At 34.1% G+C, this 26,462-nt stretch overlaps 2 protein-coding genes across 8 annotated transcripts in view; one reads left to right on the forward strand and one right to left on the reverse strand.

Annotated features, from left to right (window-relative positions):
• Positions 1–5,283, forward strand: part of LOC123557244 (WD repeat-containing protein 19-like) — a 52,063-nt gene extending 46,780 nt beyond the window's left edge. For all 7 annotated transcript variants that reach the window (XM_045348595.2, XM_053543596.1, XM_053543598.1 and 4 more), the window contains 3 exons: positions 1,114–1,216; positions 1,782–2,030; positions 4,589–5,283. In XM_045348595.2, the coding sequence (XP_045204530.2) occupies positions 1,114–1,216; positions 1,782–2,030; positions 4,589–4,706 (470 nt within the window). In that variant the 3' untranslated portion in view covers positions 4,707–5,283. The remainder of the gene's footprint in view (positions 1–1,113; positions 1,217–1,781; positions 2,031–4,588) is intronic.
• Positions 5,284–5,897: 614 nt separating this feature from the next.
• On the reverse strand, positions 5,898–25,210 carry LOC123557245 (L-proline trans-4-hydroxylase-like). The gene is made up of 10 exons (XM_045348603.2): positions 25,136–25,210; positions 24,388–24,467; positions 18,261–18,339; positions 17,072–17,153; positions 16,404–16,514; positions 14,261–14,352; positions 13,936–14,023; positions 12,526–12,661; positions 8,861–9,012; positions 5,898–6,515 (listed from the first exon to the last, which is right to left on the reverse strand). The coding sequence occupies exons 2-10, from the start codon at positions 24,395–24,397 to the stop codon at positions 6,393–6,395; spliced, it is 873 nt and encodes a 290-aa protein (XP_045204538.2). The 5' UTR covers positions 24,398–24,467; positions 25,136–25,210; the 3' UTR covers positions 5,898–6,392.
• Positions 25,211–26,462: the final 1,252 nt, after the last annotated feature.

The raw sequence follows: 26,462 nt of genomic DNA on the forward strand, positions 1-26,462 counted from the left end.
GTAATTGAATAGAAAAGAATAAATAAGTTTCAAATCTATATGCCTTTTAGTAATAGCTGTATGTACTTGCACGCAAAACTTTAACCAGAATTTTCTAAGTCCAAAAGGGGACATAATTTGGCCAAAATGAAGGTCAGAGTTATAGGACTAGCTGCTATCAACTAGTTTTATAACCGCAAAGACACATGTGAAGTTTTAATTCAATATCTGCATTAGTTTTGGAGATAGTAACTTGCATGTAAAACTTTAACCAGAACTTTCTAAGTCCAAAAGGGGGCATAATTTGCTCAAAATACATGTCAGAGTTATGGAACTTGACCCAGTGAGGTTGGTAATTGACCTAGAAAAAGAATAAATAAGTTTCAAAGCTATATGCCTTTAAATGATGACTGTATGTACTTGCATGCAAAACTTTAACCAGAATTTTCTAAGTCCAAAAGGGGGCATAATTTTGCCAAAATGAAGGTCAGAGTTATTGGACTTGCTGCTATCAACTAGTTTTATAACCCCGAAGACACATGTGAAGTTTCAATTCAATATCTGCATTAGTTTTGGAGATAGTAACTTGCATGTAAAACTTTAACCAGAATTTTCTAAGTCCAAAAGGGGCATAATTTGCTCAAAATACATGTCAGAGTTATGGAACTTGACCCAGTGAGGTTGGTAATTGACCTAGAAAAAGAATAAATAAGTTTCAAAGCTATATGCCTTTAAATGATGGCTGTATGTACTTGCATGCAAAAACTTAACCAAGGTGTGACGCCGACACCGACGCCAGGGTGAGTAGAATAGCTAGACTATTCTTCGAATAGTCGAGCTAAAAAAGATTTGTTAAGTTGTTTCAGAGCAGCAAATAAAATGAGTAGTTTTATCTTTTATTACTGTTTTGAAGTAATAGGAAAGGTATATACACTCTAAGACTTTCAGCTTCCTTTAATTTAAAGAATAATGTGAAAACTTCCACGAGAACATGACTAACTTAATTAATTTAATTTTACGTGATGAAGAAGTACAATTTTCTATGTCAAAGCCTGAAAAAAGTGGTATGTGTCGCTAAAATAGTTGTAATTTTGTATTGATCTGTCTATGACTTTAGTTAATCTTTGTTTACAGATATTGTACCTATTCTAACATCAACTGTGATAGAATGCCACAGAGCAGGACTCAAGAATTCTTCATTCAGTTACGCTGCTATGTTGATGAGACCAGAATACAGGTAAAATATTTTTTACCCATTTTACCTAATATCATCCTCATTTAGTTACATGTCACACTTACACAGGTCCTATGGCGAATTTCCATCTTTAATGAGTAAAGTACGAGACCCAGTTTGCCACTCAGAGCATTATTTCAGGTGCTTGCAGAGACCTTGATAGAATCAACAACCTTCTGCAATCCAGCTGGATTGCTTCATAACTATACAGGTCTCAAATTCAAGAGATGAGGGGCAAGCGATTTGAAATCTGCTCTTGATTTTTTTTATTTTGTTAGGTTTAAATTCACACGTACACAGTTAGGGTTGAAGCATTCCATGGTAAGTGAAAACCGTGGATGCCTGTCCTGGAATTATTTTAGGCACAGATTGGCAGCTGGATAAAACTGACCTTCCACAAGTTAGTTGGAGGTTACCCAAGTGAGACTTAAAGAAAAAGATATGAAGGGCAAGAGATTTGAAGTTGATGGTCACATATTGTTACGAATACTAACAGTAATACAACTCATTCACTGAGGGGAAAATAAATTTATTCTCCACTGTTACAAATGAAATTTTCCTTTTTCAGAAACCAGATAGATCTGAAATACAAAAAGAAAATTGAAATGATTGTAAGAAAGCCGGATAAAACTGAGGAAGAAGAGCCCTGTTCCCCTTGTCCATATTGTGGGTTCCAGCTTGCAGAAACAGAGCTCCTCTGTCCAGAATGTAAGGGCAATGTTCCTTACTGCACCATCACTGGTCGCCATTTGGTCAAAGAAGATATGACAGCTTGTCCAAGTTGTGACTTTCCAGCTATTTTCTCGGAATTTATAAGGTAAGTAATTTTTTTTCTGTATTCCACATTTTAAATTATACAAAAGATTCTTAGTATACTAATTTTTTGACCTGAGCATGAAATTCAAACATTCTTCTTGAATTCACATATAGCACAAAAGTAACACCTATTGTTTGACCCACCATTTTGGTAAAGATTTTCACTTGATTTCTCTTTAAATACAAGACGATGCCATTATTAATTATAATCATTCTAAAAAAAACTTTAAAAAATCCAAGGGTTGTTAAAGAAACATGACGTGTTAAATTCTCAAAATATCTTGATTGCTTTTAAGTGTATTGTCAAAAATAACTATTTTGTTGGTTGGGATATTTTCCATTGTAAATTTCCTTGAAGTTTTTCACCAATTTTGAATTTCTTTGTGAATCTGTTGTTATAATAACTTTCAGGATATCTTAGTTAACATACTGTAATAGCAATATTTCCTTGAAAAATAAGTGAAATTTGTAAAAACATCTTTTTTTTTTTTTTTTTTTTTTACAAAATTGTGTATTTGCCTGATTGTAAGCCATAAAATTGACATTATTCAAGATATTTTAGAAATTATTCAAAAAGATTTTACTGTAACCCTCTGAGACCTTTAGAATGATGGATAGTTTATATATGGATCATGCACATTAAAGTCACAAATAATAAAAAAAACTTGTTATGGATTAGCTGGATAAAACATTAGTCATATTGTCCCACTATATGTTTCATGATTGGTTGTTGTGTTTTACTTGCTAATAAGTTAGCATTGGTGAGAAATTTTGAAAGTGTTGACAAGGTGATAGCTCATACATATCTTAAGTACTGTTGAAGCCTAATAAGGAACATATACCCCTGTTTGTTAAAACCAAGTACAGAACATATACCTTTGTGTTGTTCTAAGTACTGTTTAAACCTAATAAAGAACATATACCCCTGTGTTGTTCTTAAGTACTGTTAAAACCTAATAAGGATCACCTTTGTGTTGTACTTAAGTACTGTCAAATCCAAATAAAGAACCCCTGTGTTGTTCTTAAATACTGTTAAAACCTAATAAAGAACATATACTCCTATGTTGTTCTTAATTACTGTCAAAACCTAATAAAGAACATAATAATTATTATACTCTTGTGTTGTTCTTAAGTACTGTCAAAACCTTATAAAGTACATATACCCTTGTGTTGTTCTTAAATTCTGTCAAAACCTAATGAAGAACATATACCCTTATGTTGTTTTTAAGTACTGTCAAAACCTATTAAAGAACATACAGTGCAACCTCTGTAGAGCAACACTGAGAGGTACCAATATCGACTGTTATGTAGAGGGAGGTAAATTTGATAGTATATTTCAGCGTAGGGAAATTTTGATAATGTTGTTATAGAGAGGTTTTTGCTTAAGAGAGGGCCGCTCTGAAGAGGTTGTACTGTATACCCTTGTGTTGTTCTTTAGGTATTGGACCCCTTATAGGAATGTTTAAAAAATGGTATATGTATTTGCTAGGTATATTCTTACAGTTGACTGTGTTTTGCATTGTGTTGCAAATTTTAAACAACTTTTACCGTGCCGTTTTTTTATAAATTTTGTATAATTTATGGTATTTCCTCAAGCTGAAGTAGAGACAAATTGCAGTGATGGCCACTGTCCAAAACGTTTCCAGAGAATTCATTATACCATTAATATTAAAGAAACACCAAACTATTTGTAAACAATAATAAAACACGAAATAAAACTGCCAATATCATTTTTTCTCGGGTGCCTCAAGTAAACTAATTTAATGAGACAGAATTCTAACTCCCAACATTGGAAAATTATGGTCGAGTCCTGTGGGACTGTTTTAAATTTTACTCACTTCATTCAAAAATAGTCTTGGGGCAGAAGTAAAACCTACCTACATTTCTTCCACAATATGTAATCTAAAGAGTAAAGGCAAAATAGAGAACTTTTACCACATGTAACTCAGTATTTTTAAAGATGTCTAACTCTGCCCCCTTCTGTTTCAGAGGTAAATTCACTTTGGACAGCAAGAAATTGCTTATCAAATGAAAAATTTCCACTTTTGTGCAATAAATCAATAATAAGTCTTGAAAATAGTAAATACTTACTAGGAAAAAAGGAAAATGAAGGAGAAAAAAATTGGGTCCCAGTGGGGATTGAACCTACGCCCCCATGGAAAATTTCAGTCAAAGTAGATTTATTGTAGGAATTGAATACTCTTCAAAAAGGAGGTACTCTATTATGGGTCATATACCTAAAGTACTCTTAAAACCTAATAAAGAACATATACCTCTGTGTTGTTCTTAAGTACTCTTAAAACCTAATAAAGAGCATACCCTTGTGTTGTTCTTAAATACTCTTAAAACCTAATAAAGAACATACACCCTTGTGTTGGTGTTAAGCACTGTTAAAACCTACTAAAGAAAGCTTAACCTTTTGCATTATAATTTAACATGTTATGGGCCGGAGGCCTGAATCCTTATGTAAATAAAGTTAAAGTTAAAGTTGTTGTTGTTGAATTTTGCTGCCTCAGCACAAAACTATCATGTGACGATTTATGAAATTGTTAATTACAGATTGATGGAGACTGAGGAAAACTGCCCAATGTGCTCTGAGAAGGTGATCAAACAGAACCTACAGAAGATTTCTGATACACACAAGTACCTGAACCCCGAGGAAGGCAATGTCGAATAAAACAGTCGAGTTCCATTGTTCATGAAGAACTGTTTGAAATGAACTTCCTTAAGTGATTCTCTATTTTTTCAGTTCAGCTTTCATTGTTTTACTTGCTGATGATAATTTTTCATGTTTTGCAGTAAATTGGAAGAGACATTTCAAAAAGAAAAAACTACTGAAAAAATGAATTTTTTTTCTATACTAAGTGAACAGTAATGGTGTGTTCAATTTTGGATAAAATACAGATGGACATACACAAATTGTTTTGCTATGCACTTTGATAATAATAAAGGTATACTGGTAACTCCTCAAATTTTTTTACAAATTATAAACTGTGTTGATACTGTGTAGTGTAAGAATAAGAGGAGAAAAAATGTTCTGTGTAATATCCGTCTACAAGCAGAAATCCATACTTCAGAAAGAAGAACCATAATTTATCTAGATTTTAAGAATTACGTCTTGTTAGTGCTTTTGTGATTAATGCCGTCCACAAAATTCTTTTTCTTGATATTTTATTTACATTCCACTATTTATTTTTCTACAGAAACAAATTACTGTATTTATCATTTATGAATAAACACTTTTTACCATCAAATTTTTATTGCTTTTTGCTGTATGCTTTTAACAAGAGGACACCTTGATAGAGTGGTTCAGGTTTCCAACTTCAAGTGACCTGCCTCACCTTTCTGGAGTTGAGGCCTGCTTGGGTCATCATGTGAGGTAGCAACTTTAAACCAAATGAGCAAAAATCATTGATGAGTGACAAAGAGGTTTCTGCTTAATAACTCCAGTTTGGATTGATGTATGGAAGTTAACTTGACCTATAAATAGCTAATAGAAAAACCAAGGTTACCCATACAGACTTAAAAAGTGAGTTATCAAAAAGTTACTTCCCTTTGATTCCTTGACAGTTTTGCAAAATACAGGGGAGGTAACTCATACGAACTTATAGTCATCAAACATTTAATTACTTCCTTTCATTTTTCTTCTCTCCATTTACAAAATACAGTAAGTTGTTAAAATGTTACTTCCCTTTAATTCTTTCATGCCATTGCGGAGTTAACCCATACAGCCCTATTTCTAGCTGTCAAAAATTACTTCCCTATGATTTGCAAAATACTGGGTAGATTATTAATACCAACTCGATCATCAAAATTTACTTCCTTTGATTAAGCCGCTGTTTCTAACATAGACTCATTTAGAGACAACTGAAAATTTCAGATTTATTTCAATTATGCATATTTTCATAAATTTACAATTGGCATTTAAATTGGAAAGATTGTGCAAACTGATATCTCAACAACAATTTAATAAAATTTTCATTTTCTACAACCTGCACATATTCTACATATATATTCAGTCTAGAGAATAGCTGTACAAATATAATCCAAGAAAAAGTCCTGGGTACTTTGAAATCGTTTATTTTCGTGTGCAAGAAATTTCGTGGGTTTTTGCCAAAATGGCTATTTACTAGGGATATGTTTTCATGGAATTCTGCTTTTGAACATAAAATAAATTGGGATTTTACTTGTTTGTTGGAATTTAATTTCATGGACTGACTAAACCATGAAATCCATGGAAATTGACCCCCCATGAATATGAATGATTTCACTGTATTCAAAACATCAGATCAGCATATTTTTTTCCTTCATGCAGACTACAATAAAATGTTAGTTTTATTAATGGGAAGAACTTCCACATTAATTATCCCTGTACACTGCTGGGAGGGAAGTGCTTTCTATCTTCCATGTTGGTAATTGGGTCAGTAAACTCCTTCCCACTGAAGTCTTTATAATTCTTGCATTCTTTGATAGCAGAGTTAGGTACCTGCAATACAAGTACATAGAATTATGATATTTTTACTCGAGTAAAATTCTAATTTTTTTCCCTTAAATTATACTGGAAATCTGATTTTGTCCATAACTGAATTTAAACAGGAGTTTAGAGTTGAAGATCAAGACTGACTAGATGTCATAGAAATATACCTTAGATTACACAGAACATGTATACACGTATTGAATGATTTGCTAGTCAACAGTCAAAACTATTGTCCAAAGGACCAATAGTATTGACTGGCAAGCCATTCAGTAAGTGTTTAATTACATGACGTTTTATCACATGACGTCAGAAATTAAGTTTCTTAGTTTTATTTCTACTTATTTTTTACTAACAATCCAAGTAAATGAGCTGCTGAATATATATTGGTTATGATTATAATACAAACAGAGCTCGTCAAACACAAAATGCCCCCCTTGATGCATTCAGTAATTGCACAAGGAACAGAAATTATTTGCTCACTGTAAACAAAAGTTCTACTGTTCTGGTTCAATGTGACCTTGACCTTTGACCTAATGATCTCAAAATCAACAGGGGTCATCTGCTGGTCATGATCAACCTCCCTCTTAAGTTTCGTGATCCTGACCCAAGCGTTCTCTAGGTATCGTCCAGAAAGGGTTAAACTATTCCAGGTCAATGTGACCTTGACCTTTGGCCTTCTGACCTCAAAATCTATAGGGGTCATCTACTGGTCATGACCAACCTCCCTATCAAGTTTCATGATCCTAGGCCCAAGCGTTCTCTGGTAATTATCTGGAAATGGTTTAAATGTTCCAGGTCACTGTAACCTTGACCTACTGACCTCAAAATCAATAGGGGTCATCTGCTGGTCATGATGAACCTCTCTATCATCTTTCATGACCCTTGGCCCAAGCGTACTCAAGTTATTGTCCAAAAACCGTTTAACTGTTCCTGGCCAATGTGACCTTGAACTTTAGGCTACTGACCTCAAAATCTATAGGTGTCATCTAATGGTCATAACCAACCTCCCTATCAATTTTCCTGATCCTAGGTCCAAGCGTTCTCGAGTTATCGCCCGGGAACCGTTTTACTGTTCCGGGTCACTGTGACCTTGACCTTTGACATACTGACCTCAAAATCAATAGAGATCATCTGCTGGTCATGACCAACCTCCCTATCAACTTTCATGATCCTAAGCCCAAGCGTTCTTGAGTTATCATCCGGAAACCGTTTAACTGTTCAGGGTCACTGTGACCTTGATCTTTGACATACAGATCTCAAAATCAATAGGGGTCATCTGCTGGTGATGACCAACCTTCCTATCAACTTTCATGATCCTAGGCCCATGCGTTCTTGAGTTATCATCAGGAAACCGATTGGTCTACATACAGACCGACGGACCGACCGACATCTGCAAAACAATTTACACCTCCTTCTTCGAAGGGGGCCATAACTATGGACTGGCCATTTATATAGTCATGTAATAGCAAGATTTATGAAACATGCAATGCTATCAATACTATACGTTTAATTGATGTGCTTTAAAAGGTCATTAGTCTCACTCCACCTACACTGGCACGAGGGCAAATAGCAAATGTGCTTTAAAAGGTTCTTAATCTCACTCAACCTACACATGTATAATGGCACGAGAATAACTTGGCACAGTGCAAAGACAGGTTTAGTGGTGCAAATCACTACTTAGGCACAAGTTTGCTGTTAAATGCATTTAATCGTATGCATGTGCATGACAAGGATGGTTTGGCTTTAAAGTAACCCATATTTGCATACAATGTTCTACAAAGACTTAAGTCTGAAGAAAATGTGGAATACAAATAAATGATGGGTAAATCCTTTCCTATATATCCTGGGTACACTAATTATGTTTAGTCTAAAATCCAGTTGGCTCTATTCATAACAAAATCATTGTATGAAAGGATAAATTCCACTGTTTAATTTACTTATATCTAAGCTTTTGACTTTTTGTGAAAAAATCATCAAAACACTGGTTAAAAGTTCGACCCTTGTCCTACAGAGAATGGGGATACAGCGCTTTAGTTTTTTCTGGCATAGACCTATTACCATGCATTTCAATTTTTAAATCAAAGGCAATTTTTAAACTGATCTCAGACAATAACAGCATTTCTATTTCACACTGATTCTAACCCAATATGGAAAAGACATGGCAGACATAATCATGTGATGTAGATGATGATGAGGATAACTATTTTAAGTCTGAAACAAATCCATAATGTTATAACAGGGACAAAGTGAAACAGCATCAGAAGTACAACCAAGGTATGGACATGGAAACCAACACCGAGTGTAGCTCTCCATATACTTCATACAGTAGAGGTAAAAAGAATTGGCTAGTGTACCTTCTCAAGTTTTGTATAGCTTGCATGATGATGTTTGATGAAGGAATCATTGCTCGCCTTGTTGTAACAGGCAACAAACGCCCATCTCCTCATGTCACTGTCGTTAGGGCTGCTGGTATGTAACAAGTTACAATGTTGAAACAACACATCTCCTACAGATAAAAGTATTTCTTGTTTGTTTGTTGTTGTTTAGTTGTGTATAAACTACTGGTTCACTAATATTTTTCAACCAAATGTACATGTATACATAGAACAACCTTTTCTAACAACTCGTATCTACAAAGGTGGATATTTTTACCCCTATACATGATTTATTTACAGAGACGGATATTTTCACCCCTATACATGATTCATTTATAAAGACGGATATTTTCACCCTATTCTGAGAAAATTACCCTCCAAAACAACAGCCTTTCAGGCCATCTGTATTAAGCAGCCACTTACCTTAAGCAATCCGTCAGCTGACTTCCCAAATTGATAAATGTTCTAATTTTAACCTGACTTGAGCATCCACCTGTCTTAAGAGACCACATTATGGTGCTCCCATCAGCTGACTGCTTAATATAAGTTCAACAGTATTTCAGTCTTCTTGATTTGCAAGTATTGATAATTATTATTTATGGTGTGTAAGCGAAGCAAGTGGAAATTTTTTCATGCCTTGAGCTTTTAATTGTCCTATATAGAAACACTTGATGTGTGCCCACTGCTGCCAACCCTATCCTGTCACCCTACATGGTTTCATGACTAAGTGAAATATTTTTCAAGATAATTGCAACATTAACTTTTAAGAACTTCATATAACTCTGGTCTGAAATAGTGAAATCCAGAACAGAACACCAGGTGCACAACACATGCTATATAACAATCCTCTAATGTTTTATGACTCTAGGTCAAATACTTTTTGCCCTTTTATGCATATTTTTGACTAAGTCAAGGGCCATAACTCTGGTCTAGCTGAGTGAAATCTCAAACAAACCTATGGTGCATAAATTCACATGTTGGATAATATTCCTATAATGTTTTAAAACCCTAGTTCAAATACATTTTAAGATACATGTGACACAAACTTTAAGCCCTTTTTATGCATACACATGTAACTCTGGTTTGGCTGTGTGAAATCCCATTTAAAACACCCAGTGCATAACTCCACATGCTGAATGACAATCATGTGAGGTTGGAAAACTCTGTCAAATACTTTTTTAGATAGGCACAACATAAATTCAGACGGATGTAAGGACTGAAGGTCAGACAGATGGACAAGGGCAACTCCAAGTGCCCCTAAAATATTTTGGGGACACAAAAAAGTTTAAACAAGAGGGTCATGATGACCCTGGATTGCTCACCTGAGTAATATGAGCTACATGTTTCAAATGTCAAACTGATGATGAAATATTAAGAAAGTCACTAGGTCACATTCATGGTCAATGAAATTCAGTTTTACGATTTGTGTGCAAAACTGTGTAAGTCATCAAAATTTCAAGGCTGTATCTTAAAAAACAAGAAAGTAGGTCAGACGGTCAAGGTCACAGTCAAGTGACATCATATTACTTGGGGTCATCAGGTAATTATAATTAAACAGTCTTGGAAATAGGACCAGATGATTTTTTAAGTATTTTTCCTATATAACTCACATAATAACTAAGTGACCCCAGGGCGGGGCCTCTTTTAACCCCAGGGGCATAATCTGAACAATTTTGGTAGAGGACTACTAGACAATGCATCATACAAAATATCAAAAGCCTAGGTCGTATGGTTTCAGACAAGAAGATTTTTAAAGCTTTTTTCCTATATAAGTCTATATAAAACTTGGGACCCCCAGGGCAGGGCCTCTTTTCACCTAAGGGGTAAAATTTGAACAATTGTGGTTGAGGACCATAAGACAATGCTACAAACCAAATATCAAAGGTCTAAGTGTTGTGGTTTTGTACAAGAAGATTTTCAAAGTTTTCCCTATATAAGTCTATATAAACCATGTGACCCCTGGGGCAGGGCCATATTTGACCCTAGGGGGGTAATTTGAACAATCTTGGTAGAGGACCACTAGATGATGCTACATACCAAATATCAAAGCCCTAGGCCATGTGGTTTTGTACAAGAAGATTTTCGAAGTTTTCCCTATATAGGTCTATATAAACCATGTGACCCCTGGGGCGGGGCCATATTTGACCCTAGGGGGATAATTTGAACAATTTTGGTAGAGAACCACTAGATGATGCTACACACCAGATATCAAAGCCCTAGGCCCTGTGGTTTTGGACAAGAAGATTTTTAAAGTTTTTCCTTTCGGTTGCCATTGCAACCAGAGTTCAGCATGGAATTCAATTCTTTGAACAATTTTGAAAGGGGGCCACCCAAGGATCATTCCTGTAAAGTTTGGTGTAATTCTGCCCGGTGGTTTTCAAGAAGAAGATTTTTCAGAAATTGTTGACGCACGATGGACGACAGACATCAAGCGGTCACAATAGCTCACCTTGTCACTGACAGGTGAGCTAAAAATATATTTGAATACTTGACCCATTGAATCCACTAGTAGTAAATTTTATGGCCAAAACTGTTTTTCCCATTGAAAAAAATTCGTGCAAAATCACAATCTCAGCAAATTTTTTTTTTGAAATTTCATAAATTTTTTGCATGGAAATGTTGCTATTAACTTAGATATCCTACAGAGTCTATTACAATCCATTAAAACAAGAGCTGTCGGGAGGGCAGAAACACTCGACTATTCAACAGCCTTGTCAATGGAATGAATACAAAAGTCGAAAAAGGGGCATAATTTTGTAAAAATGCAAAACAGGGTTATGGAACCTGCACAGTGCTTATCAGCTCATGACAGTGGACAAGTGTGTGAAGTTTCAATCCATTCCCATTAGTAGATACTGAGATACCAGCTTACATACAAAAACTTAACCAAAGTTGAAAAAGGGGCATAATTTTGTAAAAATGCATAGTAGAGTTATGGGACCTGCACAGTGCATGTCAGATCATGACAGTGAATAAGTGTGTGAAGTTTCAAACCATTCCCATTAGCGAGTACTGAGATACCAGCTTACATACAAAACCTTAACCAAAAATTTCTAAGTCGAAGAATGGGCATAATTTTGTAAAAAAGCAAAATAGAGTTAAGGAATCTGTGCAATGTAAGTCCGTTTATCACAGTAAATAAGTGTGTGAAGTTTCAATCCATTCCCACTGGTGGTTACTGAGATACCAGCTTACATACAAAAACTTAACCAAATCGGGACGTGGATGCCATGGTTCACCTTCCATCAAATTTATCTTTTGGTGATAAATTCAAAATTAATCATGATACATGTGTTTTTTGAAAATTAACCTTTAACCAGCTGGTGGCAAGTGATTCTGCTTTTGCGACCAGAGCAGACCAAGATCAGCCTGTACATCTTTGCATGGTCTGCACTGTTCACTATTCAGTCAGTAAATTTTTAGTGAACACCGCTTTGACAAACAAATGGTATCGCCCAAATTGAATGATGGACCAATTCATTTTAGAAATTCAGCAGGGTAAAGGTGTAAAGGTTAAAAAAATTCCTGTTACCACCCTTAGGTGTTTTTTAGAATGATGTATAATAATCTCAGTGGAACTGTCATATAAGAAAGAGAAATCAAGGAAAGACCTTTATATAGAAAATGTGAATCACAGAAGTTACCTGGTTCCATCTCACAATACAGATGAGGACAAACTTTCTTCAAAGCCTCTATGCGATCAAGATCGGCCTCTGTTTGCATGGTGCCTTTTCCAGGGATATGATCTATCCTGCCACATTTGTGAGAACCCTTCAACACCTGAAAATTGAAATATTAAACATTTAGAAATAACCAGTCTTATAAAAGAATCTAGCCAAATTAAAAAAAAAAAACAAAAAAAAACAAACGATCTTGTTTCCATTCGTATGTCATTTTTATAATACTTCTAAATGCCACAGAATACAACAGATTGGATAATATTGACACCTGGTATTGTTTCAGCTAAATCTGATGAATCTGAAATCATGAAACAAAAGTACTTGAATGTAAAATATATAACTTAGTTTGTAGACCAGTCTAAGAATACAGCCTAGTGATTGGTCCATTTCAAAATTGTTCTCAGAAACAACCAATCAGAAAGTGGAGACTTGAGACTGGTCTTTAAACTCCTGTTTTGTAACACTGAAAGCACATCTGCGGTACTTTACTAATGTCTAGAATTGTTCCCAACAATATATTAAGAAAACTGAATCACTGCCATTATAAAAAATAAATGTAGGAGTAAACCTTTATTCAAACAAGAGCTGTCTCCATAGGATGACACATGCCCCCGATGGCACTTTGAATGAATAGTTATGGCCGATGTTAGAGTTTAGGACCTTTGACCTATGGACATGGGTCTTGCGCAAGACACGTTGTCTTACTGTGCCACACATTCATGCGTAGTTATTTTAAAATCCATGCATGAATGACAAAGATATGGACCGGACACGCCCATCATTGCACTATCATGATATATGACCTTTAACGTCTAAGTGTGACCTTGACTTTTGAGCTACGGACCTGGGTCTTTCGCGCGACACATCGTCTTACTGTGGTACACATTCATGCCCAATAATTTTAAAATCCATGCATGAATGACAAAGATATGAACCGGACACGCCCATCAATGCACTATCATGAAATATGACCTTTAACGTCTAAGTGTGACCTTGACCTTTGAGCTACAGACCTGGGTCTTACTGTGCAACTCATTTATGCGTAGTTACTTGAAAATCCATCCATGGATGACAAAGATATGGACCGGACACGCCCATCAATGCACTATCATGAAAAATGACCTTTAACGTCTAAGTGTGACCTTGACCTTTGAGCAACGGACCTGGGTCTTGCGCGCTACATGTCGTCTCACTGTGGTACACATTCATGCCAAGTTATTTGAAAATCCATCCATGGATGACAAAGATATGGACAGGACACGAAAATTGCGGACAGACCGACAGACGGACAGACAGTTCAAAAACTATATGCCTCCCTTCGGGGGCATAAAAATTTATATTACATGTATATGAGTTTGTCTTTGCCTAAGTTACCTGTAGACAGCTGTTTTGTCTTGTTGCCTTGTCCATTGGCATCCATACTGTTATCATGTCTGGGAATAGATTATGTCTGTACCAATATCTGAATAATAAATATTTAAGTTATGTATCAAATACTGAAAGCTGGACGTGGATCACTACATGTATGCTGCAAACAATTAAAGATTGAATAGCTTTTATGTTTTGTTCTAAAGCATCTTTAGTTTGACATGTGTTTTTGCAAATAACACCAAAATGGTATTTCTGTGTAAAAGTTAGCATTTTTCTGGGTGTCTAGGATATTGGAAAGAGCTTCTTTTTTTTCTTCAAAAATTCATACCCATAGTCCTGGTGCCAGACATGACTTCCAGCTTCCTTGGGATTCTTTAAGATAAACTTTCCGTGGTAGTGATAAACTTCTCCACCCAGTAACTGTCAAAACATAAAAAATCAAACATGAAATCTTATCTGGATTCAAAACAAGCTTTATTCCGACCATGACATTGGTAGCTGTTACATATGACAAGATGTAAACAAAAGTATAAAAAAAACACTATTACATTTTGACTGAGCAGGAATGTGTCATTTGTTGACATAAAAGTCTTTCATCCTGATAATGTTCATTGATTAAGGTCATATCCAGTAAGATCATTGATGTTCATGAGGGACTAATTTTCGAGGATTTTGTGGTTCCATCAATCCATGAAATTTAATCCCAACATATAACAAGAGCTGTCCGTAAGACAGCGTGTGCCACTATTTGGCAATTTGACAGTAAAATGAATATATGTCTCAATAAGAGACCTCTACTTTTAAAAGGAAGATACACCAAGGGGCATAATTCTGTCAAGAACACAAATTAGAGTTATTGGGATTGTTACCACACATGCAGATAATGATGGTAAAGATATATTTTGAGTTTCATGTCATTATCTTATATAGAACCAAAGTTATGTCCAGAAAACGAAGTTTGTCAAAACATTTAAGTATAAAAGGGGCATAATTTGGTCAAAAATACAAATCAGAGTTATGGGGATTGTTACCACACATGCAGATGATGATGATAAAGATACATATAAGTTTCAAGTCTTATTTTATATTGTACATAAGTTATATCCAGAAAGCGAAGATTGCCAAAAAACATTAAGTATGAAAGGGGCATAATTCTGTCAAAAATACAATAAGAGTTATGGGGATTGTAACAACACATGCAGATGATGATTATAAAGAAACATTTTTAATTTCAAGTCATTATCTTTTAAAGTACCAAAGATTTGTCTATAAACAAAGCTTTCTAAAAAATTTAACATGAAAATAATTCCAAGTATAACAACTTTGTGACCTTGACCTTGGGTATAATGGGCCCAGTCCCTGTACATACTTTGTTTGCATGCTGGACAATGTTTATGTGAACTTACAGTAAGATATAAGCAATAGTAACAAAGATATGACAGAGAAACAATGGTTGCCGAAAAACTTTAACCTTAAAAATAACCTAAGTATAACACCTTGGTGACCTTGACCTTGGGTATAATGGGCTCAGCCCCTGCACATACTTTGTTTGTATACTGGACAATGTTTATGTGAAGTTACAGTAAGATATAAGCAACAGTAACAAATATATGACAGAAAAATAAAGGTTGCCGAAAAACTTTAACCAAGAAAGGTCACGCTGACGCCTGAGCGAGTAGAATAGCCCCCTATTCTCCGAATAGTGGAGCTAAAAATCCCATTCCTTTTATCTTGAAACTCTGACTATGTCCCTATGACGTAGCTGTTTTGGCCAAAACCACAAAATTTTATACCCATGAAATCAAATGATTCCACATAAAAGGTGGTTAATCAGATTTTGCTCAACTAAGGGATTGGTTCATCATTTAAACTTATTTGTGTTCATTGAGTTCTAAATACGTGCTAGATTTTCACTGGAAGTATTTTTAGAATTACTTTTTCCTATTTTGGTTCAGGTTGCCCAACCAAATGTTAGCATAAGTATAAATTTAATAAACATATTTTGCTTAAGAAATAATATAAATATAAGCACTGTTGTATTGTCAAAGATTTGCATTGACAAGTACATATTTTGCCAAATTTCATTAAAAATGCAAGTTATAAAGTTCCTTTGCCTATCTCTGTTCCACAACCAATATAGATTGAAAATAGATGAATTAGAAGCTACACACAGTTTTAAAACTTGTCTTTTGTTTCAGGTAGTTGAAATATCCCAATATCTATTAAATGCTAATGTAAAACTAGTAATTATATTAAAATCTAAAGAAATAGTCTCCTTTTAAATGTTTTTATATAAAAGGGAGGTAATTACAAAATTTCACGAAAGTTATAAAATATATATTTCCAGTAGGGATCTAACTCTATGTTATGGGTCTTTTTGTTCCTTAAATAAATCTGTAACAGAATGAAAACTGGAAAGTGTCATAAAATGTTGCTCAAATATTATGATGGACCACTTTTAAGATACAGACCTTTTCACAAGTGTTTACGATCTTCTCTGACCTGGAAATCATACCGCTAACATCAGTTCCTGCATGCTGATACATCACACGCAGAATCTTCCTTCCATCTGGCTCTGTTGTCTGCAACAACAAAAGAACAGTTTAAAATGAATTTATGCAACAAACCTGTCATCTGCAACAATAAAGACACATATAATGGATTACTTTTGTATATACAGTGAATGAGTGAAACACATTTCACTTGAGCATAGATGGCTTGAATATCAGGACTGACTTGAGTAGTAAATGTGGGCTCCGACCACTAGGATTGTTATACCAATACATGTATCTCATGTGTAGATTCACTGAAATTTGACCACGAGTTTTGGAGATGAAGTATGGACAAGAATATCTACTTAGATTTTATGTATAGTAATTGAAGGGCCATAACTCTATTAAAATCATTCAAAAGCAAAACCCATTAAATATGTGCAACAAGGCTCCTTAGTATAAAGTTTCAATGGAATTCAACCAAAGTTTTTTTAGAAGAACTTATGGCATAAACATGCAGATAAAATGAACAGATAGACAGACAGTGAAGGCAAAAATAGTATGTTTCCTATTAAATGAGGGAGATGTAATTACAAAATGCAAACTCTCAACAAAGGTCAAGATAGATTAATGTAAGGTAAATTTACCTCATAAGAATGTTTGAGGATCCCATCAGGCCCTTCAAATAGTTTCCACATCTGTGCTATTACTTCTTTATCCAGCAAATCTCTAAGATTATAATGGAAAGGAAACATTAATCTTATAAAAACTACTGCAAAACAAAAGGCATGTACAAGTAACTGGCATATACATGTACATGAATTGTACATACTATTTATAGAATATCAATAGGAAACAATTTGGAAAGTTCTAATCAAGTCTTTTCTTCCATTTATCTACGTTATTCATGTACAAATGTCTTAATTAGCTGTTGTAGCCAATTTTATATACTGATAAAATCAGATATTGAAATTTAAATATTGTCTTAACACAAAATTTAATCTTCATGCAAGCTGTCAATTTTTTCTTACAAGAAAATAAAAATCAAAGTTTACACGCATAATAATTTTGCAAAATATTTTATTAAAAAATGGAACCAGGAAAATGAATCCCTTGTTAGTATAACCGATTTTAAAATAGAACTAGTATCCTTGCGTGTATCAGTGCTATACACTGGGCACGTTAAAGAACCTGGCTGTCTATTCGAAACGAGCTAGGCTAAGTTAGCCGAACAAGCCTGTATCTGATTTCTGATCTCTCTGTCGTGGGGGCTTTGTCTCACTCTGTCCCTCTGGTCAGATCGCTCTGTGTCTGTACTAGTAGAGGATGAATTATGCGCCCTGTGTGGCTGCATTTGAACTATGTAAAGCGCCTTTGAACGTGAAATTGATCATGAAAAGGGCGCTATATAAATCTGGTATAATAATAATAATAATAATAATGCAATCAAGCCATTAGATTTATACCAGTTTACAAAAATACTGTTAACCTTTAGCCTGCTGGTGGCAAGAGACCAGTGCAGACCAAGATCAGCCTGCACATTTGTGCAGGCTGATTATGGGCGATCTGCACTGTTCACTATTCCATCAGAAAATTATCTGTGAACACCCCTTTGAATATTAAAATTGAATGATAGACAATTTCATTTTAGAAATTTAGCAGGGTAAAGGTTAAAAGCAGTGTTCAAGCCATTTAAAAAAGTGTTTAAACGAACAGTGCAGACCAAAATCAGACTGCACGGATGTGCAGGCTGATCTTGGTCTGCACTGGTCGCAAAGGCAAAATTTTCTGCCGCCATACGAACAAAACACTGAAAACTAACACCGATAGACTTACTTGACAACAATAAAGCCGTCATCATCGAACTGCTTCTTCATCTCATCTGTCAGCTCAAACTCTCCCTCAAATTTTATTTCTGTTCATGCAAAATATAACAGGGATAACAAAAATTTGAAGAGACATGCTACTTTTTTCTGTAATCTACTTACTTTAAACTCTGGATATAATTATAATCTCTCTCAGTTCATCTTACGGTTGCAAACTCTTCAGACTTTCTAACTCATGATTCATAGTGCAAATCAAGAATTTTACACATTTTTATTAAAGAGTAACTATAACAAATACTTGATGTGTATATCATGGAAAAAAATCTGCAAATCTGTTTTTATAATTAGAATACTTACTTAAAAAGTAATTTTCACAACACAATTCTTTAAAATAAAACACAAAAATTTCTCTTGTGAAGTCATGTATCACCATAATCAAAGAAGTAATTCTCTAAAGTTTCATACATCAAATTTGTATCAGATGGGTTTTTTGTTTTACTTGCGGCTTTATTATGCAAGATTCTGATATTATTTATATATTTATTTATCACATTTTAATAGGGTGAGGTGGAAATATGACCTTTTCTAATTTTTCAGGTACAAAAATGTATCTCTGAAAATGTCAATTTTATGGCCAAAATAATTTTTTCCCCCTAATAATGGAGATTTTGAATATATGCAACACATTTACCTAGAAATGTTGCTTTTATGCTAACTAAGATAATTTATTTACAAAAAAAACTCAATATTGAAATAATAAAACTTTCTGTGTCTACAATGATTGACAATATTCTACCAAAAAGTGTTTTGACGATAATTTTAAAACTTGTCATGACATTTTGAAAATTTACGTTTCTTTATCAACAAGAGTTTAAAATGATGTATATCTTAAATAATATTGTCCTTAATTTAAAACAGAAAGGATGGGAAAAAAATCTAAAGGAAAGGTGCAAAGCAAACATTAATGAACGAGGTCTCATTAGGTTAAGTCACCACTGAGATTAATAGTGGGAATTTGCCCTATTAGTCCATGAGCCAGACCCAGAAATTTTGGCTAGTGGTATCATCCGAGGGGATTAAAGCTCAATGCTATTTTTGGATAGGTAAACATCTGACAATTCAGAAACTATGTGATAGCATTGCAGTGGTGGTAGCTTTTTGTGCGTTATTAGCCATGTAGTAACACCACCACAAAATAGACTTTCATCAAACTTCCGTTATAGATAAGTAGACTTTCTATTTCAAACTAATAGTTCTCTCTTATTTTGGAATATATTTTCTTGGAAATTGATAGACAAACAGCTCAGTTTATGTATTTTATGTATTTAATAACTGTTATTAAAATATTGCCTCTTTAGCGTTTACTGATTGCAATTACAGACAAACATAGACCAGTGCTTAAACATAATTAAAGAACACAAATATTGTTTCATAATTTGCAGTTAGAAAAGTATTTTGCTCATTCTTGAACTAATATGACATGTTTAAATACATAGAGTATAAGGTAGTAGAATTCTACATATCACAAAATCAAGTTGTCTGCCATTGGCTGTTGGGGCGCTTGTAATTTATAGCATAATAATGTGCGTTACCTATTTGTTTGAAATTAATTAATACTTCTATAAATGATATGGAATAGTATGAATATCGTTAAATCAAAGCAATTTCTGAACTAGTGTTGATATGTTAAATTAACAATTAGACAGTTATTCGCAGACCAATAGCTTTTAATATCAAAGCCACCTTGTTGTTATTGTAATTTACGTGACAATACACCTATAGACGAAAAACACAAATATGTTATTTAAACATGATGTTTTACTATCTGATCTGTCTAAAAGGTGCATATTCATGCCTACTTCTGTATCAACATTCTTATGCTTAAACAGTAAACATTTTTATGCTGAATAATACCAAATGGTACTTTTATACAGTAAAATACGTTACCATAAAATCAAGATTTTCATAATATTTCATATAAACATGTTAAAGTCGTTGTTATTTAGTATTATGTTTAGAAAAGAAAGATTTTAACTAATCAATAAAATCATTATTCGGTTAGATATCAAATGCCATGTTAATTAATTGAATGTAAAAGTGTAATTTACATTACAATATGTTACCTTAATCGGTAATATGCTGCCGTTATTATTTTCAGTCATTATCTTTCTATATCATGTCAAGGTTATTCTTTGTTTTCAATAAACCACATTTTCTATGTATTCAACATACTAGAACATTCTTAGTTATGACTCTTCATCAGTGTCTGAATCTAATAAGATATCGTCAATATTGGTACGCGAATAATCTTCATCAGTTTCACTGGTTTCGTTTATATCAACAAGTTCATCAGGAACGATCTTTTTGTCACTCAAGTTGTTCACTAACTGTTTTTGTCATCAAAGTATCAGCAATTTTTAACAACACCAGGAAGATAAAGGCTATTTTCATGGGCAAGTAGTCAAATATACACCTTTAAGAAAAGATCAAGGTTGTTTGATATTGATATGAATAAGTGTTAAACTGCAAAATTATCAATTTAATGAAGAAAAACATGAAGAGATTGTATAAAATTTAAGTATATATTATGATAAAGTTTTCCTATTATTTTTACAATAGCTACGCAGATATGTATATTAAAAATTTTGTAGATTAATATAAATAAATGAATAAGTAACTGATAGTTGACTGGACTAATATGGTGGCATCAGGGTCATGTCTATGCCGTCAGAACTATTAAGGACGCAGTCTTGGTTGCCATTCTTGTTGACAGACATTCCGTATCTAACCTTGTTGATGCTCCGATATTTTGGGCGACCATTATACTGCAAATATAAATAACTCTCCGTCTCCAAAATGTCGTCGGAGCACACATGTTGACATCCCAACATTTAGCTGTCTGAACATGACTGAGTCTTGTTGCCATCATTACTCATGAAATATTTCCAATTCTGCGGATGTTTTGGTATTTTTGACCAGAAAACACGTCGTTTTCTTTCGACAGACTAAATTCTTTTGGAAAAGTATGTATCTGCAATGAAATCTACTATCAAAGCATCGCCGTCAATGATGTAAGATACGTTTTCAATAGAATGGTATGGTGGCATATTTCTGCATTCACTGAAGCAGATAGTTTTCGCGAACAGTTTACGTGAAAATTTAAAAACTTTTCACGAAAAGAATCTCTTATTCTAAGTGGAAAAAAATCACGATAGTGCGAACTACTGTATATGATAACAGATACCAAATTAACAGAAATAATAAAGGGAGTTAAAAAATACGTTAATTTTGTAACCCATATGAATGTTGTAATAAAATATCTATAAGTTTTAGACACTCTTAGGGGTGGTGGTTGGGGATTGAGGTTGATATAACACGCTTCATTCCGTAGAGGGGACTATTGGGTTATCTTTATGCAGTTCAGTTCACTATTTTGACACATTGTCTCGTTAACAAGATAATATTTTCACGAAAACTTTCTCCTACTTTCACGAAAGTTTATTCATTTTTCGCAAAAAGTATTGTTTTTTTTTCGGGAAAGTTCAGAAAATGTTCATGAAAACTTTATGATTCTCGTTTGCAGAAATATGCCACCATAGAATGGCTTGTTGCAGCTCGATACTTCCTTCAACGTAGTATAATAGTTTGGCTTTGTCGGTGTTTGTTGGCATTCCGTAGGATGTTGCAAATGACACAGGAAATTCTTTGACTACATCATGCGTGTTCAACAACTAATATCACGAACAGTCCAAAATACATTTCTTTCAGCCCTTATCTGAGCCATTCTATTCTGCGAGCTGGTAACTTTCTTTGATTTTTTAAAGTAAAGGCCACTATTGCCAATTTCTGCTTTGAATGGATACATGCATTTTTCTACATCTGTCATCACTTTTTTACATCCGCATATATAATCGACTTTGATCTGCTCAGGTTCCACTTCTTTGTGTTTGGATTTGTCTTCTGAAGTCTTGTCTGTTTTCTGTTGTGTAGCTTCAACATATGTAGCTAGCATGTGCTGTGTCAAACAACACCTGTAGTATGATAAATATTGTCTGCTGAAGCTTATGATGCTTCCCTTTTTCTTGGCATGAAGGTTGATAGTCTGTTCTATAGTAATTTACACATTCTGTGATGCTGTTGCGGCTGATCTAGACACACTGAAGCCACGAACCCTCGAAAGCTTTTCTGCACAAGGGTGGGTTATTTCAAGATTCATTATTAGGAGCAGATAGGGAGCGGTGGTCTAGTGGATAAGGTGTCGGCTCAATCCAGGAGTCGTAGGTTCGAGAGCCCCACTGGGGTCACAACCATGTCTTTTCTAATGACACCAGTACTGATTTTCCAGGAAGCGGGCTCGAGAGTGATACCAATATGCTTGAAGCTTTCATCACAATCGAGCTAAAACAAATTAGTATAAACTAACGGATAAGCAGGTAGATACATTGCATTGTTCATAAGATTGGACGCAAATAATAGTGGGCACAACTTGTGCCAGACTCCTATTTTCACATCTAGGTCGTTGACATTTGTGGCATGTATTAATGCCAGTATATCATGAATAATATCAATAAAGTATATACAGAAGTGTGCCCTTTTCCGTGATGTGTCTCTCTGACACTTTTGAAGTGTTGGTACTTTTGAAAGTACTCTTTTAACGCTGTTTGACTTTCAGCAGATTTTCACGGCTTGAATTGTCAGCAAGTTCCTTTACTTGTTTACATAAACATCGGTTGAAGGTCAAATAATTAAGGTTGAATATATGTGTCATCTGTTAATAAGTAAGTGTCAGGAGATTTCTAACATTTAAACTAAAATGATTCTGTCCCTATGAAGCCATGGTGTTCCAATGAGTATCTATTTGTTTTCTACTTGTTTAGGCCCATTTCTAAAATGTATTTCAGTATATATACATGTATAATTATGTTCTTGAACATTTATAATTGATTTGTACTGATTTTGGTAACACATATTATTGTCACGTAAAATTCGCACAACTATTGAAATGAGATGGTGATTCACTGCATTCTAGTAAATATCTAGATCAACAACACAAATTATGTATAGTTATTATAAAATGTTATATTTTTTCCCGATCTGTGCAGGGCATTTTCTTCACTTCAGAAATTTCAGTTTTGTACATTTTTGGTAACATAAAACTTATACGAAGATTACATCATGGAAAAGTTCCTACCACTGCAGAAAAATAGTTATAAGAAACACTATTCAGTCTGTACTTTCAATTATATTGAAGAATCATAAACATCTTGGTCATTGGGTTATTAGTACAAGTAAAATATCTATAATGCTGGAATGAAATCACTGTTACGTAAATTACACTAATTAAGATGTTAACGGGTACGTGAAAGATATATTGTTTTAAAGCACATTCAATTCATTGTTATACATGTATAAGGTTGTTAATAAACTACAGACTGCACTTTTTCTTAATCATTGTGTAGCACTATTTCATCCTCTTAAATGTTTTTAGGAAACATATTAAATGTCACGTAAGTTACAAAAGCCCTAATGTTTAAACGGCATTCATGTAGGAATAAAAAGCATTCGGTATGTACTTTCAGAAAGTCATAATGTTGAATATTCCTTGATTCCTTAGGGAAGGCAGGGGGAAATGGTACTTCAAGGTCTAACATCTATCGGAAGAAAATCTAATTATGAGCCATAATTATGCTTATTAGTTGTCCATGCTATTAAGATGTTCTTCATAATCATTATTTTAATTAACACTTATTCAAAGAAGCAAACCCAAAAATGTCGAAAATTAAGGAAATATTTTGTTTGTTTTTAAATACTTATTACAAATACATCAATTATTCAAACTGAAAAGCATACGTTCCATAATTCGTATGTCTACATTGGATATATTTTAGCTCACCTGAACTTGTATCTAAGTGTAGGCATATATCAAGATGATATCACACCAAAAGCTACCGTCGATACATTGCTATCACATATTATCTTACTCCGGGGTTGTATGCCTTTCCAAAAATCACTGTAAGAATTAATCCCCCCAGATGGTACCAATCAACCCTATGGCTCATGTACTCTATGTTCTTTCAAGAGTTTCAGATCTGTTTTATTATTCTAGACATTTGCTGAAAATAACTAGAAATACTTACTATCCACCATAGTGACTATAGTCTAAAACCTCTGAACCAGTCTATAGTTTTGCTCTCACTTTCTTTTCCAACAACAGTAGCTGTAACAAGAATAATTATTAAAATCATACAGTCAAGCAATTTTGAAGCTTTATTTACTCAACATGCAATTTATTATGACCTAATTAGTAAGCTTCCTAATGCTCAACTAAATATGTAACGTATTTCTTTAACATGGCAATATCAATTAATCCCACCCGCTTAGCTCAATAAGTCAGATCTACGGATTGTGGGGTTGTGAGTTCCATTCCTTGGGAAGGTGTATGAAGGTGTATGTTCTCCATTACGCTTTGATAAAAAAACATTGTATCTGAAATCATTCGTCCTACAATGCTGATTCATACGGAGAAGTTGGCAGTTATGTGCAGAGAACAGGTTTTTAATGGTACAGAATCCAGGTACACTGGTTAGGCCAACTGCCTAACTGCTACATAACTGAAAAATTGAAACCCCCGCACCCCCCAAAAAAAAACAAAAAAAAAAACATATCAATTAAATTACTGGGGATGCATGACAGACAGTATAAAGTATCCAAACTTGATATAGGTCAGTGTTCCAGTAACCAGAGAGATTCAGAAAAACTCTGGCATATTTGACATTAAAATTTTGACAACTTTTGATATAATTCTATAGAAATATTTTCTAAAACTGCATACATAATTGATATAAAAAATAATAATAAAATACAAGAAAACAAATATATACTTACATTTCAGACTATGTCTCAATTTTTCAACAGGCAATCTCCTCCAGTTCAAGGTTTCAGTATCAGTCTTGAGTAGATAATATTAAAGTGACAACAACAATTTATCTGTGTTAATGATTGTAAAGTCATGATAGGTTCATCTAGATACAGATTCAAGACATGAGATAAAGAAACACTTCTATTCATAGTCAGTTTAAATAGCCTTAAAAGGTGTCATTCTAACACAAGGAAAACTGATACGTGACAGTCGTAATGTTTGCAGTTGGTGGAATTGTTCAGTTCAATAAATTATAAATAGTGATTTTGTCTTTAATTCTTCAATGTGTATTTATGACATACTGTAACATCACAATGAATGGATCTTTTTAACCATAAGCCTGCTGGGGGCATGTGATTCTGCCTTTGCGACCATTGCAGACCAATATTACGGTCTGTACTGTTTGCTATTCAGTCAATAAATTTTCAGTGAGCACCCCTTCAAATAATAAATGGTATTGCCCAAATTGTATGATGGACCAGTCCATTTTCGAAATTTAGCAGGGTATAAAGGTTTATATGATAGATATGGCAGTCCAGTCTAAGTTAAACTTAACACATGGCAGTATGGATTCTATTCTTGTCTGGAACAGAATTTGCAGATTTAGTATCAGCTAAAATTAACAACAATGTCTCAAAGCAAAGAGCTGCATTTTCAAAACACAAAATTATGCCCCTGGGTGTGTGACCAAAGATTTTCTTTCTTGAGGTTTTAAGATCACATGAAGGTCAAGGTCATCTATATATAGGTCAGTTTGCAGTACTATGAAGAATGAGAGCTGTAGGCCAAAGCATTCTTTGAATAATAGCAGAAACTGTTTTTCAGTCTCAAGGTGACTGTCACAATGATATTTATTCTACTGACCCCAAAAACATCTACCGACTACAAGCAATCATCCTAAAAAGTTTGAACACTGTTGGCCCAAGCAAGCTTTAAATATTGACTGGGAACCAAATGATCTCCAATAGATGCCATGACCGACTGACAGACAGACCTCCCAACGTAAGCAAAACAAACAAATTCAGTGAATTTATATTCCCCACCAAATAGGTTGTTTTGCGAATGAGGGGACTATATTTTGAAAGATATTCATTTCAAATATTTCCATATATACACAAGTTATGTACAAAAGCACTGTGCAATTTGTTGCTTCTTATTTTTTACACAATAGGGCCATCATGTGTCGCTCACCTGAGTACTATTGCTCAAAATGATATGATCGTTTAAAACCAATCTCATTAGAAGCTGCTAAGGTGTATTCATTTAGATAAATAATAAAGGAGGTAATCTGTC

This window comes from Mercenaria mercenaria, chromosome 5 (genome assembly GCF_021730395.1).
Source record: "Mercenaria mercenaria strain notata chromosome 5, MADL_Memer_1, whole genome shotgun sequence".
NCBI lineage: Eukaryota > Metazoa > Mollusca > Bivalvia > Venerida > Veneridae > Mercenaria > Mercenaria mercenaria.